Source organism: Euprymna scolopes, chromosome 31, assembly GCF_053919585.1.
Source record: "Euprymna scolopes isolate OS-2025 chromosome 31, ASM5391958v1, whole genome shotgun sequence".
Lineage (NCBI taxonomy): Eukaryota > Metazoa > Mollusca > Cephalopoda > Sepiida > Sepiolidae > Euprymna > Euprymna scolopes.
Window position 1 is genome coordinate 41,614,371 of NC_136512.1, and position 21,118 is coordinate 41,635,488.

Genomic DNA, 21,118 nt, shown 5'->3' on the forward strand with positions numbered 1-21,118 from the left:
TTGTAACATTCTTCTTTATTTCTTGTGACACCAGAGAACATGTCTGAGAATATTTGTGTTAGAATTTCTTCCAACAAAATGTTCTTTCTTTTTGGATTTTGATTTTTAGGTCACCATATTTTTACTTGGTTTCCATGGCTATGGTTTCAAGTTATTTTTGTCAGCTTCCTATTCATTGGTGTCAGCTTCGTCTAATTCTCATTTTCAAAATTATCGTTCAGTTTGTGTCCATCTTCGCTTGATGATGATCCACGCTAAAGTGAAATGAAAGAAAGAAAGTCATCAATTAAGAAAGATCATTATATTTCTGGCAGGTTGTGAGAGGATAAGCAATTTGAGTACAAAAAATCTAAGTCAACAGAGATGGATGACAACTCAGATGTGGAGAAAGTATTTATTGATGGCAAAGCTATTGAAGTTGTTGAGAAGTTTTGTTACCTTGGTGATACCATTAGAACACAGGGTGGATCAGGTGCTAGTGTGATTGCAAGAATTGGGAGTTTTTGTTTTTTGTCTGCCTGATTATCCATATAAATATATGTTTATATGAATACATATTTATTAATTCTAGAGACACTAATGACTAATAACTAATGACTGACTTACTACGATACCCTCAATTCTATTGCCTGCTACCATAGAACCTACAATGAGTCTGACAAGTGAAAAACCCATAAATCTCCCACCCATCTCACAAACATGTTGCAAAAACAACCCACAAATGACGCATACCTATATCCAAACAACACAGGTTAAAACGCCTTGTCTCCACCAAGGCAACCCCAAAGCAAAACAAAACAAAATGCAAAGATATTAACACCATAAACATACACACTCATAAAATGGGAGCATTTCTGCTAATGATTAATTTGTAGAAGTAAGGATGAATAGAACGACAAAATCAGCACCCCACCAACTGTAATCCAAATATTATTTTCAGAAAATCAATGATTTCATCAGTTTCATAATTCACTGTCAATCATTTGGAAAAATAAAATGTTTGTATTTTTCATGTAATTTTTTCACTAAGAATGAATTATTTCCATCCAAATGTGAATTCTATTTAATCATTAGCAAATAATTGTTTTAGTTTAATTTTTTCAATGAATAAATTTGCAGTGTAATCAATGAATTTAATTGACTTTTTCACACTTAAAATGCACTTTCAGCTTTTTTTTAAAGGAATTAATTTAATTTATCGTTATGACATGTTTAAGAATAAATTGAGACATCATGCAAAAAAAAAAAAAATAAATAAAATTGACACAGTAGGCAGTTCATAGTAAAAAATGAAGTTTTGAACGACATTTTACAAAAGTTTTATTTCAAATTCTAATGAAAAACACTGACGTCAGCAGTTATTCTCCAGATTAACTCTCCCCATGTAATGGCTTTTTGAATTTAGGTTGATTTTATTTTAAAAAAATGCTGGATTAATTTGTGTCAATTTTGGTGAACTATATGTTTTTTTTTTACCTAGTAGGTAAGTACACAATATATTTTTTTGCAATTTTCTTGTTTAGGCATTGGGGTCGATCTGGAAAACTACCATGTTTATATTTGGTCTTATAAAACTAGAAATAAAGGGAAAATATTATAAAATTATTTGTTCAATCTAACATGAAAACATGAAATCGTTTTGATGTCTTTCATACATTTTTGAAATTCAATAAATATTTTTATTTACACATCAAAAGAGGTTTTTTACATAACTAAATATTTTTTAGATAATTCGGCAGTTTTTAGTAAAAAGTAAGCAATTCTTTTTATTTATTCATTATCTCTAGACTTTAATTTAATAATTATCTTTGAGATAGTTCCAGACAACCGATAATTATCTTTCCAGAGAATTTTAAAATTAGTTTATTTAAACATGAATTTTCACTAAATTATTTTTTTAGCGGCTGTGATAATAATTTTTATTCTGAATTCCATTTCACATATATATATACATTTTTTATTCTAAATTTTATTTCACGTGTAAATATACATTTTTTATTCTAAATTTTATTTCACATGTAAAAATACATTTTTTATTCTAAATTTCATTTCATATGTAAATATTCATTTTTATTCTAAATTTTATTTCATGTGTAAAAATACATTTTTTTCATTTAGAAAGTAACTTTAGGCTTTTATCTTCCAAACACAATCAAAATTTAAACGAAAGCGAGTAAAAAAAATTAATGTTAAGCTGCTTTTAATAATTGTAGTCCATATAAACCATAACCATTATTTGCACGTACCTCATATTCAACATATTTTTGTATTCCTCTCTACATGTTTCGGGACATGAATGAAACTGTATGCATAACATTGATTCAAATCATAGATAAAGTTTGTGCTTCAAACTTGATCAACTATTTTCTTCAAATCTAGCTAGGTCCATTCCTCATACAACAAGTTTCTCACTCATCTACAATAATTTTGGCAATAATTCCGCAAAATGAAGATAGAATGTGTGTCAAGAGGTGAAAATAAACAAAGAATGAAATGTAAATGAGAAGCACTTACCTTTGTTGCTTTTCTGGCCCAAAAAATCTCTACGGCCAAAACACTTGCAGACACCAAGATACCAACGAGCAATATAACCAGTGGCCCAGCTATCAAACGGGACGCTGAAGCACCAAACCAGTTTGAGACAGGTGCCTTTTCCATTCTATTATAATATCTCCTTTCCCTTAAAAAATCCTTTTGATCAGAGTTCTTGAAACATTCACCAGACTTCCACTTGGAATGAATCCGGTCAATAACACCCTGCTCCTTCAATTTCAGAATAGCATAGTTAAGTTGTGCCATTAGTGCAGAATCCTTTTTTGTCACAAGAGAATAACTGTGCTTATAAATATCCTCGCCGACCAGCATCAAGTCACATGGATATCTGCTGACTGCGTATTCGGCTGGTGCACCTTCCATGATGAATGCATAACGTCCATTCGAAGCACGTACCTTCTTCAACCCTTCTGAAGTACTCAACATCATATTGTTCTTAGAATTAACCATGTACTTGTAGATGCGTTGTTCAGTTATCTGGTCGGAATTCTTGAAATAATTGAATATGTTTGAAGAGTTCACAGTGCCATACTGAACTTCCGTTTGGCGAGACATCTCGTCATATGTATAAAATGGGAGTGTAACCGTCCAGTTGAAGTTCGACTGCAGCTCTCCAATCATGCATGCGAAGTACATTACTAATGTTAAAAGGCTAAAGATCCACCAGGAAACACTCATAATTCGACCAGAATATGAGCGAGGATAATGTTGATATCCTAGGGACAAAAAAAAAAAAAAGAAGAAAATTTAAAGTGTTCTCATCGAAATATGCAATTACTGTTCTCATCTTTGATATTAATTTCATGTTTCGGCCAATATACCCTTCTTCAGGGGCGTATTGTTAAACTTGAAAATTTTTATGTTAAACTCAGGAATCTGCATGAAATTTCTAATCGAAATCTTTTTTTAATCCATGGAGGTAAACTGTTCTCATTCTATCAGACATGACCAGGTATAAGTTTAAAGTTAGGCTAGAAGAAGTCCGAAAGTCATAATATGTGCAGATAATGAGACGTCAGGTATGGTCGACCACACATGGAGGGAAAAAAGAAATTATTTACCTTTATGGGATGAAGTAAAACTTATAGATAAAGAAGAACGGTAGAAAGTAAAGCTAATAAAAAAAAGCAGCATATACGTTGGGCAATAATGGCTTTGTAAGTAGAACTTGTATAGAATTTAATACAATAGAAGAACCGATAATTATAAATAGTAGATTCAAACACTAGTTAAAAAAATTACAATAGTAACACTACACACAAAGAAGGTCAAAGATTTTATCGGCCAAAACATTGTAAGAATAACTTCCAAAAAATCCAAATTATTAGTCAAAAGTTTTAAAGCTTAATACTCATGTAACAGTAGTATTTTTTGATTAAATAAAGTATTATTTGGGTTAATAATAATAATTTGCGGTTATATTTATCATTTAAGTTGTATTTGAAAAGAAATAAGTTAACCTTAAAAAAAAAAAAATTGGTGCTTGTAGATTATAATTTGATTTTTTAAAAATGCATTTTAAATGAAAACACTATTACGTACTGACATGTTATGTCGAAATAAGTAAAAGTTCCAAAAATTACGAAAAATGAGCAAGTTAAAGATCTGTTAAACCTATGTTTTAAAAAAAAAAAAAATTCTCCATCTGCCATTTTCTAATTTCAAATAGTGGAAGTAAACTGGGTGCTTCTTCATTATTAGAACGAAATTTGAAAATCAAAATATTGAATTTCAAGTAAAAATAAAAATGATATCTACTTAATTGTCATGTCACAGTAATGAATATATCCAAAAATTATGAAAAATGATCAGCTGGAAAATGAATTATTAATGAAAACAGTTTTCAAAGACAATTAATGAAAATTTTCAAAGTTTTCAGAAAATAATTACCTCCTTTGTTACAATTCGAACTCTTCTGTTTATTGGTTTTAGCAAAACTCAATTTTCGCTAATTTTCTTCAAAAATTATTTTCATTAATAATTAATTTTCTACCTTATTGCTTTTTGAAATTTTTGGATATGTTCATGACAAAGAAGTAGACATTATTTTTTATTTGAAATTTAGTAGTTCGGTTTTTGAATTTCATTCTTATAAGGAAGAAGCACTGTTATGTGAGAAATTCCATAACCAACGAGATGGATTCTGGCATGTAAAATTAGACGAAGTCAGCAGTCACTTAACAACATTTGCTACACCATACGGTAGGTTCCGGTGGAAGGTTTTACCTTTCGGTATTTCTCCAGCTCCAGAGATATTTCAAAATACCCTTTTTAACAATGTGTCCGATTTGGAGGGGGTGGTTAACAAAGCGGATGATCTTCTGGTGATTGGGAAGGGTAAAACGATGGAAGAAGTAACAATTGATCATGACCTAAAACTCAGGAAACTGTTGCAGAGATGTTGTGATCGCGGGATGCGATTGAATGCTGGAAAATTGAACTTACGACAAACGTCTATATCTTTCCTGGGACACATAATAACCAGTGATGGTTTACTTCCTGATCCTGGGAAGGTAAGAGCCATAAATAAGATGCCGTGTCCAGCAGATGTGAAAGGAGTGCAACGATTGGTTGGATTTGTGAATTACCTGGCAAAATTTCTACCACACATATCTGATGTGATGGCCCCAATTCGAAATTTAGTGAAGGCAGATGTGCCATGGACATGGTCCCAAATCCATGAAGAGGCTTTTGGGAAAATTAAAGAGTTAGTGAGTGAGGCACCAGTGTTGAGGTACTATGACCCATACAAATCTTTGGTCATCCAATGCGATGCAAGTGAGAAGGGCATGGGGGCTGCACTACTACAAGAAAGTCAACCCCTAGCCTATACCAGCCATGCACTGACCGACACAGAAACTCGGTATGCACAGATTGAAAAGGAACTACTAGCAGTAGTCTACGCATGTGAACGGTTTCATCAATATACGTTTGGTCGACAAATAACAGTGCTAACCGATCATAAGCCACTGGAGGCGATTATGAAAAAAGAATTGGTGAAATGCCCAAAACGACTTCAAAACATGCTGATGCGACTACAGGCTTACGATGCTACAGTTCTGTACCATCCAGGTAAGAAAATGTTCCTTGCAGACACGCTATCAAGAGCATACATTTATGCATTGAGCAGTGAAGATATGGACGATGAAGATGATGTCAAGGAAGCAGAATATATTCCTGTAACAGAGAGAAGGCTGCTTGAACTGCGCTCAGCCACGAAGGAAGACAGAAGCATGCAGCAGTTACAGCAAGTAATTCTGGAAGGATGGTCAGAAGAAAAAATACATCTTGACCCAGAGGTGAGACCATATTTTAACATGCGGAATGAAATGACGGTGCAAGATGGTTTAATTTTCAGAGGAAACCGGGTAGTGGTTCCACTGACACAGTGGGCGGTGTTGAAAGAAAAGCTGCATTCCACACACCTGGGAGTAGAAGGATGTTGCAGAAGAGCAAGAGAATGCCTGTATTGGCCAAATATGAACAGTGGCATCAAAGACTATGTGTCAAAGTGCCCCACATGTAGAAAATATGAAGTGGCCAACCCGACAGAACCATTAATTGTCCATGAAGTTCCTGACAGACCCTGGGCGAAAGTGGGAGTAGATCTCTTTAAGTTTGCAGATAGAGACTATCTGTGCACAGTTGATTATATGAGCAACTTCTGGGAAATCGATCATCTTCTCAATACACAAACAAAGACAGTGATAACTAAACTTAAACACCATTTTGCACGACATGGAATACCAGATCAGGTCGTAACTGATAATGGGCCTCAGTTTAGTAGCCAGAAATTTTCTACCTTTGCAAAAAAGTGGTGTTTTACACATACACCTGTCAGTCCATACAATAGCAAGGCAAATGGCAAAGTGGAATCTGCGGTAAAGATGGCAAAGAACCTTTTCCGGAAAGCGATGGACGATAAGGCTGATCCATACCTAGCAATGTTGGATCACAGGAATACGCCAGCCAAAGGTCTCTTATCACCAGCTCAGAAGCTGATGTCAAGGAGAACAAAAACACTTCTCCCAACCAGGGAGGATTTACTCAAGCCAGAATTTCCCAAAAATCTGAGAAAATCAGTGAAGCAAGACCGCAGGAGGCAAGAACATTCTTTCAACCACAAAGTAAAACCACTTAAACCATTGTATCCTGGAGATGTAGTACGGATGAAACCACACATAAATGGTCAAAAAGAGTGGAGGAAAGCTGTTGTATGGAAGAGACTGGATGAGCGATCATACCATGTAAAAGTGGATGGGGACTTATATCGACGGAATAGAGTAGATTTGAAGAAAACTGCAGAGACACCCCCACTCACATCAGGAATACACCAGCCATATGAAGTGCAGAGCGAGTTACCCAAGAATACAGGGCAGAGTACAGAAGAGATATGTAACTCAGAACCACCTCAATATGAAGGTGAAATAAGAGAAAACCTCAACTCAACTCCATCCCCAACAAAACCAAGTCCGGAAAGGTTGCGGACAACACGGTCAGGAAGAATAATAAGAGATCCTGTGAGATTCAAGGATTTCACAACATAAGTGAAAGGGCAGAATAATCCCTGTTAGGTAGGAGGGTAGTCAGCCCAAGGAATGCCTAGATCACTGTGGTTTGTAGACTGCTTTAATTCTTATCAGACTTTTTGTTGTGTTTTTTTTTATGTCTGTCTTTATCTTCTGTTTTTATTATTGAGAAAAGGGAAGATGTTGCATGAGGGACTGAACAAGAGTTTTCACCAGCTGGAGTTACGCCCCCTTACCGGTGTACTCATGTTTGTCAGATGTAAATAAAGACGCCATTTTTTATAGAAGCTGATCTGTCGTTATGTCTTATTCAATCTATTGACATCCTCGATAATGACACACATCCTTTTCTAAGTATTGTTCTTATCTGATTCATCAACTTATTTTCCATCATTTTAAACATACCTCCTTCTTCCCAATACCTCAGTGTTACCTTTTCAATTACTCTTGCATGACCATCCAATCTGCTCTCAGGTTACATTCCATGGAAAACTTGTGCTCTTCCTTGTTCCACTTTCTTTTCACACCAACATATCTCTTTGCCGATTTCTTACCAGTGTAATAATTGACTTTTTTGATTTGAGTAAATTCAATACTCCAGTGACAGAAGTGTTGCCTGGTTGAACTTCTGACTCGGAAGGTTCAATGTCCTGCACGAAAGGTGAAGTCCTCCCCAGATTCAATTCATTTGAATTTGTTTTCATCAAAAGAATGAGTTGTATTTTTAGAAGTTCCTTCCTTGGTATTTTTATCGAGACACTATCTCTAAGTGATTGCCAATCAATGCTAAAGAGTGCTTCATCTATCTATAGAACTTGGTTAAACCCACCAGATGTCAAACTGGTACTTCCTTAACACGAGGGCTGAGTTTATAGTTTCAACCAATCAGTATTTTTATCGAGACACAAGCTCTAGAAAGATTGTTGGCCAAGACTCAAAACTCTTTGTACCCAAAACCCATACAAACACCAAGTATCCTTGACAACCACGACGACGGCGATGCACACATTTAAACATATTTATACATAAATAAAAATAAACAAATCGATCACATATGATATACCTGAATAGAGACTCTCTGTTTATCATTTTATCATAATTATTATGATTATTATTAGAATCATTATTATTATTATTATTATTATTATTATTATTATTATTATTATTATTTTTATTAGAATTCCACTAACATTTAATATAAATTGGGTATAAAAGTTATATTCTAGCAAAGAAAGAAAATGACGGATATATATATATATATATATATATATATATATATATATATATATATATATATATATATATATATATAATACAGGCATGCATATTAAAATGGAAATAAATGGAACATTGAAAAATATCCGGGTCACCAGTTAGTAAGTATTAACTAAAACGTAAACAGTTTTTTGAATGAAAAATTGTCAAAAAACGAAATTTTATAACAAAACATTGTAAAAATAAAAAATGCTATTTCAGTTAGTGGACGTTCATTTATGCAAGTTCTAGTTTGGGTTAAAAATTTGTGTTAGTAGTGCTTAGAAACGTGTAGATCAATATAATCATAGTATGAAGAATATGCATATGTAATATACGTACATGAGTATTTATCAGTGTGGCATTAAGTATGTGTGTTGGTTTACCTCGTTCTTGTTAGTGCATATATTGATGTAAGTAGCAATTCGTTTCTATTCACATGACTCTCACAAGTAGGTAAGAATACATACGGCAAATGAAGAAGGCTTGTATGTGAGTCATTGAAGATGTTTTTCCAACTTGCCTCACCCAGTCAAAGGCACAGGGAAGTGGTTGCTGAGCATATGCTCTTGGGGTTTTGTTTGAGGTGTGGTCGTTTGGATAAATCTCTTTGTAGCTTTTGCGTATTTGTTTTATAGAAAATTTTAAGTTTGTATGGTTTATTGCTTTTACATAGATGTGTTACTTTTGGGGTCTGAAACAATTTTCATTGTCTGAAAATACTTTGAGTTAACATATTCCTGTGAAAACTTACTTGCCTTTAGAAGTTAAAAGAAAAGTTAATTCCAAACAAAGCGGAGAAAGAAAGAATGTAGCAATTAGAACCATTTGCTTTTTAGCTTTTGTCAAATCTCTTAACAAAATACATATTTATAAAAAAAATGCATTTTACCACAACCAAAGACACCCATAATAGTTCCTATATTTCTGACAATATTGAGCTTGTTTCAGGTATTTTAAAACTTTCTTGACTGGAAAATTTCGTTTTAATTAATTTTTTATTGTGTTTATTAGTATGGTCTTATTTTATTGTCTTTACCGTTTTTTGGTATATTTGTAGATTTACGCCTTCTGCCATACTAGGCACCGCCAAAAATGGCCGAAAAATCAAGTTGTTGTTTTTAAAACGAAATTACATTTATTAAAATCCATTATTTCTGAGTAATTTTTTTTTCCAGAAAGATAAAACCCTGAATTTTATCATATAGAAAGCAGAATAATGTAAAACTTTTTCTACTATTTTTAATTAAATTTTAAATGTTAAATTTTCCCCAAAAGTTAACAATTGACATTTTTTGTCTTGCACAAAAAACGTACATAAATATTTAAAAAAAAAAAAAAAAAAAAAAAGGCTTTTGAAATAATTTATTTATTTATTTGTTGTTTAACTAAGATTTAGGATGATTTTCTATGAGAATATGCAAAAATATTATAATATAAGTACCTGGATTTCAAATAATTCCACTTATTCATATAGGCAACCAGTTACTTCGCGTCGATCTAGAGTACTCTAGATCGACACTGTTTACGTTTGAATTCGATAAAAAGCAAACTATGGAAGACCAAACAGGCCAAAAAAACTTATTTTTCAGTAACGAAAATTTCAATGTATTATTAACGCTGAGGCTGGCCAGTACCAGATGGGTGACCATTTGTATGAGTTTGGTTTTTAATGTGTATGTGTGTGGGGGCCAGGCTCCCCAAAATTGGGGGAGGAGCAATTTAAAGCAGAATAAAAAAAAATTATTTCAGGGCGTTTGGTCCACCGTAGTCGAAAGGCGGCAAACGTTTTCAAACGGGATCGAAAAAATGATGTTATTTTTAACACAAAGGGCACAATATTTATCAAATTTTTTTTTTTTGTATCGATTCTTCAAAGCATGCCCTGTTTAATAATGGTCATGCATTATTCGGCTCGCTAAAAAAAAAATTGTTAATTTATATATCAAAGATTTTAAAATGGCTTTTTTCGTATAAATATTAAAAAATTTTTTTTTCGTTTTGCTTAACTTAATTAATTATTTTACTGAACATATTCACCGAATTTTACACTTCAAAACTCAAAAGCGGGATAATTAAACACAATCGAAGTTCTGATATTCAGACGTCAAAATAAGGTTGCAAACAATTTTCTTTTTTTTAAATTCTATATTTCTGTCCCTTACAACAACACAATATGTTGTGTTCAGTTTCAGATGATTATTTTAAGCATATTTGTACCCCTTAAAAACAAGGGGGGGGGTTGTAAGTAAAAATATATATATATATATAAATATCGTTTATGAAAAATAAGTACACTGTTATAAAGTTCATTCTTCTCTTAATAATCGCTGAAAATTTCGTATTGATCGGATAATTAACTGATTTTTGGTAGATTTTTAAAAAGACGGTCCGTCAAAAAGTACTTACCTGCCCACCCACCCCAGTTTTGGCGGTGCCTATGCTATACTCACCCACCAAAAGGAAAAAAAGACAAGGTTCTGCTTCTTTGAAGTGATTATATTTAGCGACTACATGAAAATTAACTAATTTGCATCTTCCTTTGAAAAACAAGCATTTATTAATTACTTATTCATTTTTATCACTTATTCATTTTAATGAATTATTTATTCATATTTTTATCACTTATCATTAATTAATTACTTATTCATTTTTATCATGTATCCATTATTAATTAATTACTTAATCATTTTTATCACTTATTATTATTAATTAATCAATTATTCATTTTTATCACTTATTCATTATTAATTAATTACTTATTCATTTGTATCCTATATTCATTATTAATTAATTACTTACTCATTTGTATCCTATATTAATTATTAATTAATTACTTATTCATTTGTATCACTTATTATTATTAATCAATCACTTATTCAATATTAATTAATTAATAATTCATTTGTATCACTTATTCATTATTAATTAATTCGTTATTCATTTGTGTCATTTATTATTGTTAATTAATTACTTATTCATTTGTATCATATTATTATTAATTAATAACTTATTCATTTGCATCACTTATTTATTATTAATTAATTAGTTATTCATTTGTGTCATTTATTATTATTAACTAATTACTTATTCATTTGTATCAGTATTATTATTAATTAATTATTTATTCATTTGTAGCACTTACTCATTATTAATTAATTATTTATTCATTTGCATCACTCATTCATTATTAATTAATTATTTATTCATTTTTATCAATTATTCATTATTAATTAATTAATTATTCACTTGTATCACTTATTAATTATAAATTAATTCCTAATTTATTTGTATAACTTATTATTATTAAATAATTACTTAATCATTTATATCACTTATTCGTTATTAATTGATTACTTATTTATTTGTATCACTTATTATAATTAATTAATTAATTATTCATTTTTATCACTTATTCATTATTAATTAATTAATTACTTATGCATTTGTCTCACTTATTATTATTAATTAATTACTTATTCATTTGTATCACGTATTGATTATAAATTAATAAATTATTCATTTGTGTCACCTATTATAATTAATTAATTACTTATTCATTCAAATCACTTATTCATTATTAATTAATTACTTATTTATTTGTATCACTTATTATTATTAATAATTAATTATTCATTTGTATAACTTATTATTATTAATTAATTACTTATTCATTTTTATCACATATTCATTATTAATTAATTACTTATTCATTTGCATAACTTAATCATTATTAATTAATTACTTAATGATTTGTATCAATTATTATTATTAATAAATCACTTATTCAATATTAATTAATTAATCATTTGCATCACTTATTATTATTAATTAATTAGTATTAATTTGTATCACTTATTATTATAATGTAATTACTTATTCATTTTTATCACTTATTCATTATTAATTAATTACTTATTCATTTGCATAACTTAATCATTATTAATTAATTATTCATTTGCATCACTTATTCATTATTAATTGATTACATATTCATTTGCATCACTTATTCATTATTAATTGATTACATATTCATTTGTATTACTTATTATTAATTAATTACTGATTAATTTTTATCACTTATTATTAATTAATTACAAATTGGTCTTTTGCACTTATTATTATTAATCAATTACTTATTCATTTTTATCACTTATTCATTATTAATTAATTAATTATTCGTTTTCATCACTTAATAATATCTTTATCACTTATTCATTATTAATTAATTATTCATTTGCGTCACTTATTCAATATTAATTAATAATTCATTTGAATCACTTATTATTAATTAATTACTTTTTAGTTTGCATCACTTATTCAATATTAATTAATTAATTATTCATTTGCATCACTTATTATTATTAATTGATTACCTATTCATTTTATTACTTATTATTATAGATTAACTAATTACCTTCTCATTTTTAGCACTGATTCATTTTTAATTAATTAATTAATTATAAATTTTTATCACGAATTATAATTTATTAATTACTTAATCATCTTTATCCATTATTATTATTATTAATTAATTACTTATTTATTTTTATAACTTATTCATTATTAATTAATTACTTATCCATTTGTATCATTTACTTTTAATTACTTATTTATTTTTATCACTTATTCATTTGTATCACTTATTATTATTAATTGATTACTTAATCATTTTTATCACTTATTCATTATTAAATCATTGCTTATTCATGTGTATCACTGATTATTAATTAATTACTATTTTTATAACTTAACATCATTAATTAATTACTAATTTATCTTTATCACTTATTCATTATTAATTAAATACTTATTCATTTTTATACCTTACTCATTATTAATTAATTTCTTATTCATTTGTATCAATTATTCATTTTTAATTAATTACTTATTCATTTGTATCACTTATTATTATTAATTAATTACTTATTCATTTGTATCACTTATTATTATTTATTAATTACTTATTCATTTGTATCACTTATTATTATTTATTAATTACTTATTCATTTTTATCACTTATTATTATTTATTAATTACTTATTCATTTTTATAACTTATTCATTATTAATTAATTATTCATCCATTTGTATCACTTATTATTATTATTTATTTATTACTTATTTATATTTATCACTTATTATTTAATATTTGATTAATTATTCATTTGTATCCATTTATTATTATGAATAAATTACTTATTCATTTTTATCACGTATTCAATATTAATTATTACTTACTAATTTTTATCACTTATACATTATTAATCAATTACTTATTCATTTAATTACTTATTCCTTAATAATTAATTACTTATTCATTTGTATCCCTTATTAATTAAGTTATTATTCATTTAGTTCACATATTCATTATTAATTAATTACTTATTAATTCATATCCCTTATTAATTATTAATTAATTACATATTCATTTGTATAACTTATTATTATTAATTAATTAATTAATTATTCATTTGTATCAGTTATTACTTATTCATTTTTATCACTTATTCATTATTAATTAATTTATAATACATTTGTATCACTAATTCATTATTAATAAATTACTTATTCATTTTTATCACTTATTCATTATTAATAAATTACTTATTTATTTTAATCACTTATTCATTAATTAATTACTTTATTAATTTTTTTACTTATTCATTATGAATTAAGTAGTTATTTATTTTTATCACTTATTCATTATTTATTAATTACTTATTTATTTGTATCACTTATTCATTATTAATTAAATACTTATTTATTTTTCTCACTTGTTCATTAGTATTTAATTACTTATCTATTTTTATTATTTATTCATTATTAATTAATTATTCATTTTTATCACTTATCTAATATTATTTAATTAATCATTCATTTTTATCACTTATTCATTATTAATCAATTACTTATTCATTTGTTTCACTTAGTCATTATCAATTGATTACTTATTCATTTTTATTACTTATTATTATTAATTAATTACTTATTCATTTGTATCACTTATTCATTATTAATGTGTGTGTGAAAAATCTCTACCAAACTCCTCTCTGAATATTTTATCTACAGAGTTGAAACTTGATATATAGAGTAATTGGATCCATAGCGCACTTTTGATTTGGATTTTAGCCGGCAAAAATTGCTTCTAAGGGATCAAAATTTAAAACAAATCAGTTTATCTTGTCAAGGTAAGTTGAATTAAATATTACTCCTGCTGTTACTTTTGTGCATGTGTAAAATGAAACATCCATGGCTCAAAGTCACTTAATTTGAGCCTTTTGTATCCATTTGTTCATAGGTCAGACACTAACGACACTGAAGAGATAAATAACAGCTAAGTCTAGTCGATTTTGATGGATGGTACCCAAGTTATATCTTTTAATAACTTTTGAAATCCTTACTATATATTGGATAATAATCAATGCATCAATGGGTCTATAATAATAAATAAGGAATCTGCATGAATTAAAATGTATTTATGGTTATTTTATGATTGGGAAACCTGCTAGTATTTTACAAAAGAAAAAAAAAATGTAATTATATCTTGAAAAATTTGGTTGAAAATGTTGTCTTTACGATTTTGTTGGCACAAAAGTTTGCAAAAAATCTAGCATCTGTGATTTTTTTTTCTTGGTCTAATAAATGTACTGAATTTGATAGCTGTAGATATGAAAGATGAAAAAGTAGTAAAAAAAAAAAGTACCAAATAAATGCAATCAAAGGCAAAATAAGTTACCAACCTGGATAACTGACATCTATTGGGTGGGTTTCTATCGGTATTTTGTTTAATTTTCGATTTTTGAGCAATTATCGAGACTTCTCAGATGAGCGACCATTTTTCCTTATTCTAACTGAAGACTCGATACTATTTGTGTTTCAAAATTAATAAACACTTTAAAATAAGTTATAACATAAGGTATATAGAAGAGTATCTTATTTTGCCTTTGGTAAAATTTATTAATTCATTTGATTTTGGCCAGTTTTTCGTTTTGTTGTCTTAAGGAAATAGATGGGAATAAAAAAAAGATTCATCAGCCTAAATATGAAAACAACACGCTATACATTGTCTGATTGCAGATTTGTAAAGATAGTTTCAGATATGAGAAATTTTAGAGCAATAGAAAGAACTAACTTTATGAGAAGCAGAAAGAGCAATGGATGTAATATATGAACTAAAAGAAAGATTTGATGAGGAAAAAAGACCAAGAAGTTTCAGACTCATTTTCTCCTCAAGAGCAGAGCCATCCATAAGAAGGTATTTATTTGTCTCCCACGGTGAGAAATTTGACACAAGGGTTGAAAAATGTAATTGAGAAGTCAGCATTTCAGAAAAGAAGTAATCTAATCTTGCAAAAGATGCCTGAGCAGCCTCGTCGTCATTTTCCGGTAGAGGCCCCTCAGGTTATCAGCAATAAACTAACCCCCTTCTAAAAGAGAGAAGGCAATGCCCGAGAGGGTGGACCTCCTAAAACTGCACAGGATCAGCTTTTACACCGCAATCAACAGGGAAAAGGGCATTACAAAAATGGTTGATTTGGGGCTGAAGGAAAAATCCCTGGTGTGGAGAAGAATCTCAGGAAAAAAGGGACACGTCTATGATTGAAAGACACAAGCTATTTGTTTGTGTTTGCATGCTGATATTCATGACAACTTTCGGATATTGCTACCTACCCTGGCGCAAGAAAGTTGTAAGGATGTACCAAAAGCTGTTTCCCCAGTTGAAGCTTTCACGTTTTTCTTTGTCTACTTGCACGGCCGACGTGTTGGTCCATTCGAGTGGGCTGAAGCGTCCGATGATACCGAGTACTGTTCCTGCCACACCAAATGCAAGCAAGACAAGTAGCCATATGATAGGTGTAAATGGTTGCAACATAAATAATATATTGTTCCGTGTGCTGACATTTCGTGGTTTTTTTATGACTATTTTCACACCGTATGTCATGAACGGATGTGACATATCAACATGGAACACTCTGTTTGAATGGACGATTAAAGGTGCAGCTGCCACATCGGCTTTCTGAAGTGAAAGACAAAAAAAAAAAAAAAAACCCCAAAAAATGGGTATTTTTTACTATAAACAACAAACAGAAAATGTGGTAAAAAAACAAAAAAAAACAAATAAATGTTACCAAACGCAAGATAAGTTACTTTTCTACATACCTGGATAAGTGTTTTGTGCTTTAACTTGTTTTAAAGCATTTATTAATGCAAAACACAAGTAGTATCAAGTTGTTAAGTTAGAACAAGGTGGCTGATGTGAGACGATGGTTCTTCTTCATTATAGAGGCGAAATTCATAAGTTGAAGTATCGATACCATTTGGTTTCATTTGAAATTCAATTTTCAAATTTCACTACAAAGAATAACGAAGACGATCCTATTTTGGAGTTTCGATAATCACTCAAAACTCGAAAATGAAACAAAATACTGCTAGAAACTCATCTACTGTCACTGTAACTTTTACCAGGTGGATTTGTATCAGTATTTTGTTTCATTTTCAAGTTTTGAGCGATTTTCGAGTCTCCTTAGAAGATCGCTACCCGTTCTGACTCAGCAAATTGATGCTACTCGCGATTCAAACTTAAAAATGCTTTAAAATAAGTTAAAACACCAAAAACTTATTCAGGTATGTAGAAGAGTAAGTTATCTTGCCTTTGGTAACATTTATTTGTTGTTAATCTGTGCAGCTAAAAAAATAAATAAAAAAGAAAATTAAGAAAATGTTTTAACCTAGAAAGTTTAGAAAAAAAGAAAAACAAATTACTCTTTATTAGAATAGCTAACAAAGCAAAAAGAAAAAGGAGGTGAAATAAACCAACACAACAAATTAATGCTAATTTGGATTTATTTTATTTTATTTTGGTATTTTAACTCATCTTACAGTGTGTATTTTAACTTATCTTAAAATGTGTTTTTTAAATTAAAAATAAAGGTAGGGATTGTAATCGGTGAATTTATATGAAAAAAAAATTTTCTGATGTGATAAAAATATTTAAATGAAATGTTTATACATAAGAGTGTTTCCAACAATGAAGGGATTTTTGAAGTGAGGATTTTGTATCGATCTCAACCAATAAAACACTCATCAAAAAAAAAAAAAATTCAAAGCATAAACACCCCAGTCGATGTCCATCTGACACGTACATCGACACAAACAATTATCCCAGGGAACACTGTAAGAGTACAATTCTCACTCAGATACATCCACTTTATCAGCTTCAATTTGATAGGAACAAGTACGCATAACCCCCAGACAGATGGTTTCCTACAATACATTAAAACATGAAAACAAACACAAATTGAAAATGAAAATGACGATTAACACCAGGAGCCACTTGTCTACACAATGCCACCACAGAACTGGTTAGACTACCTCCCCCCCCCCCCCGACAGCAGTCTAATCCACTGGCAGCAGTAGCAGCAGCAGCCACCTACTGCCAACTCACTTAATACCAGCAGCTCAACATCGCAGCAGCAGCCAGCTCTGGTCGTCTGATGTGAGCTGACAAGTAGTAACTCATCAACTCACACCAGACGACACATGCATCTGCCTTTCTCCTCTGAAAAGCCATTATCTATCTTTGAAAAAAAAAAATTTCTCCTCCTGCCGTACATAGTAAAATATCAATATTACCCTAAATATACGTCACAGAAAATGGAAATTGTACCATCAAAGGATTGCTTTAAGTTTAGTATTTCCGAAAATTTTATTCAAAGTCATGCTATATTCACAAAGTTACGGCATTTTATTTATTATCAAAGAAATTTTACTGTCCATCACTTTATTGCAAATCTCTTACAATGCCAAAAAATCAGGCGATTAAAGGTTATCGAAAAGCAAAGGATTGTTGCTGGACTCACAGAAGGATTGTCCATCAAGAATTTAGCCATGGAGCTGGAATGGGATCCAAAAACCTTGGCTGCATTCTTGAACAACCTGAACACCAAATCCAGAAAAATAAGGGCATTAGGAGAAACCTTTTAGATTGTGATATTCGGAAAACACAAACAGCACCAGTACTTTCATTTTTGCAAAAGCTGAAATCGTTCCAAGATCCAGGCATGCCCGCTACAATGTGTTGAATGAGATTGCAAGGAACATCAAACCTCTTCCAATGCCTCCATTGAGCAAACAGCATAGGGAAAAACGAATTGATTGGACACAGAATTACATGAAAATGGATTTCCAACAGGTCCTATTTAGGATGAGGCCCATGCTACTCTTGACAGTCCAGATAGATGAACCAAAGTTTGAAACCCGAACGGAACTCCGACCCGTTACAGAGTTCATCTCCAACAAGGAGGTGGAGACATCATGTTTTGGGAATCATTGGGGATAAATTGGTTGGACCATTCTGAGTGCCAGAGGGAGTAAAGCTTATCAGCAATGCGTGCACAGCCTTTTTGGATAATCATTTGTTGACATGGCTAGATTACCTACAATTGCCACGTCGCTTTCAGATGATTTTTATGCATGACAATGTACCATCCCATTCTGCTTGGGGTGACTACATCCTTCCTTGAATCTATGGAATTCGTTGGGGAAACTCTCATGACCTGACCACCATGTTCTCCACACCTAGAACCCCATCTTCCAATGTAGACTCCTACTACCATGTCTCCTTCTCCAACATCAGGGATCTACATTCCAACCTTCCAGAGGTTGAAACCCAATTACAGGAGACGAAACCAGACATAGTCTTTCTAAGCGACACTGGAATAGGGCCGACCACTTCCCTAGATGAGTTCATAATTAAAGGATACTCTAACCTAACCTCTAAATCTGACCCCTAAGATCGCTATGGGCATGGAATATGTGCCTACATTAAAGATAGCTTCCCGTGTGGCAGATAATTTACCTTATATGTGCTTCCAGGTTGCACTTGCTACACCACTGCATTTATATTTGCCCTCTATCACCTCCACAACAGCAGAGTTACTATCTTTAAGAGTATATCTGAGAAAATTGACCACATCCTGTCTGCTCATCATTCAGCTAACATTCACATTTGCGTTGACTTCAATGTCCATAACGTGGGATGGCTGACCCACTCAAATAAGACAGATGATGAGGGGAGGTTCTGTCATGATTTTGCCATTTCCTATGACCTCACTCAGATTGTTCACGAACCCACCCATGTGCCCAATACTATCGGTCAGTATGCAAGCCTTTTAGACCTTTTTCTCTCAACTTCCCCTGAGCTATGTTCATGTTCCGTTCTATCTCTTCTGGAATCCTCCGACCACTCTGTTGTATCAGTTAAGATAAAAATGAAATGTAATAAGTCTTCAGATGTACCTCTCCACCGTACTATATACCGATACTCTATGGCTGACTGGGATAGCTTCCGTACATTCATATCTGACCTACCTCTGCATTCCATGTTTAAAAAGGATGTGTCCTCTATAGTATAAGACCTGACCGAATGGTTAATTGTAGGCATAGACCGATTCATACCATCCAAAAAAGTCCAACAAAAACCTAACAGCCAGCTATGATTCTCTTCAGAATGTGCTGCTGCCATCACGCACAGAAATCACTTTTTCCATAGCTACCAACGAAACAGATGCACTGAGACTAAAGCTGCTTTCAGAACCGCCAGCAACCACTGTAAAAGAGTAATAAAAAATGCAAGAGAGCTATATGCTCAGTCCGTTAAATCCAAAGTAGCTGAGCAGCGGCTTGGTTCCCACCAGTTTTGGCAAATAACAAATAAGATCCTGAACAGAAGCGTGTGTTCTATCCCAACCATTATCAATGGACCAGGGGTCATCATGTCAGCATCAGAGAAGGCCAAACTATTTGCCAAGAACTTTGCAGCTAATTCTACACTATGCGACCAAGGCCATCAATTTTCTATATTTCCTCCTATAACACAGAACATGCTAGGTAACATACAAATATCCATGCATGAGGTTGCCAAACTAATCAAGAACCTTGATTCCAGTAAAGCAACTGGCCCTGACAGCATTCCAATTATAGTGTTAAAAAAGCTTCAACCAGAACTTACCCCCATACTTACAAAACTGTTTAAGCGTTGCCTTAAGGAGAAGTGCTTTCCAACACCCTGGAAAACTTAATGAGTATGTCCTGTATTTAAGAATTCAGGTGATAAGTCATCTTCCTCAGTACAGACCAATAAGTCTCCTGTGTGTTATGAGTAAGTTGCTGGAATCCATATTAAATAGAGAAGTAGTCAACCACCTCAGCAGAAATAACCTTCTTAGTGGCACACAATAAGGTTTCCATTCTGCTAGATCTACAGCAGATGTGCTTACAGTTATATCTCATAGGATTAGCGAATCTCTCGACAAAGGCTTCCTTTCTAGGGCAATTGCTCTTGACATATCAAAGGCCTTCGATAAGGTATAGCATAAAGGCCTACTTCACAAGATTTCCAGCTACAGTATAACTGGAAATGTTTTCTCAATCATTAAATCATTTCTCTCTGATAGGCTCATAAGAGTATTAGTTGTTGGGCAGAAATCAGAGGCCCTCAGTATTAATGCTGGAGTCCCTCAGGGGTCCATCCTGGGCCCAACTCTCTTCCTGATCTACATCAATGATCTCCCAAAACACATACTTAAATCATTCGTTGACACGACCATCTATGGCAACACATCAAAGGCCATAAATGATAAAGTTCTCTCTGATTCTCTCTCCAACGCTCTGATCCCCATCTGGCATCAATTGAAATGGATGGCTCTTGTCTAGGGGAGGCCCCATGTTTTGATAAGTTTCTGGGGTTGACCTTTACTCCAGATCTTAAATGGAACACAT

The 21,118-nt window shown here is 31.3% G+C and overlaps 1 protein-coding gene across 1 annotated transcript in view; it reads right to left on the minus strand.

The window, feature by feature from the left end:
• LOC145255708 (glutamate receptor U1-like) overlaps window positions 1-21,118 on the minus strand; it is a 99,743-nt gene continuing 78,625 nt past the window's right edge. Inside the window, exons 4-6 of the mRNA XM_080114297.1 lie at window positions 16,010-16,355; window positions 2,515-3,269; window positions 1-254 (exon numbers count right to left, since the gene is read on the minus strand). Coding sequence (XP_079970423.1) covers window positions 192-254; window positions 2,515-3,269; window positions 16,010-16,355 — 1,164 coding nt within the window. The 3' untranslated portion in view covers window positions 1-191. The remainder of the gene's footprint in view (window positions 255-2,514; window positions 3,270-16,009; window positions 16,356-21,118) is intronic.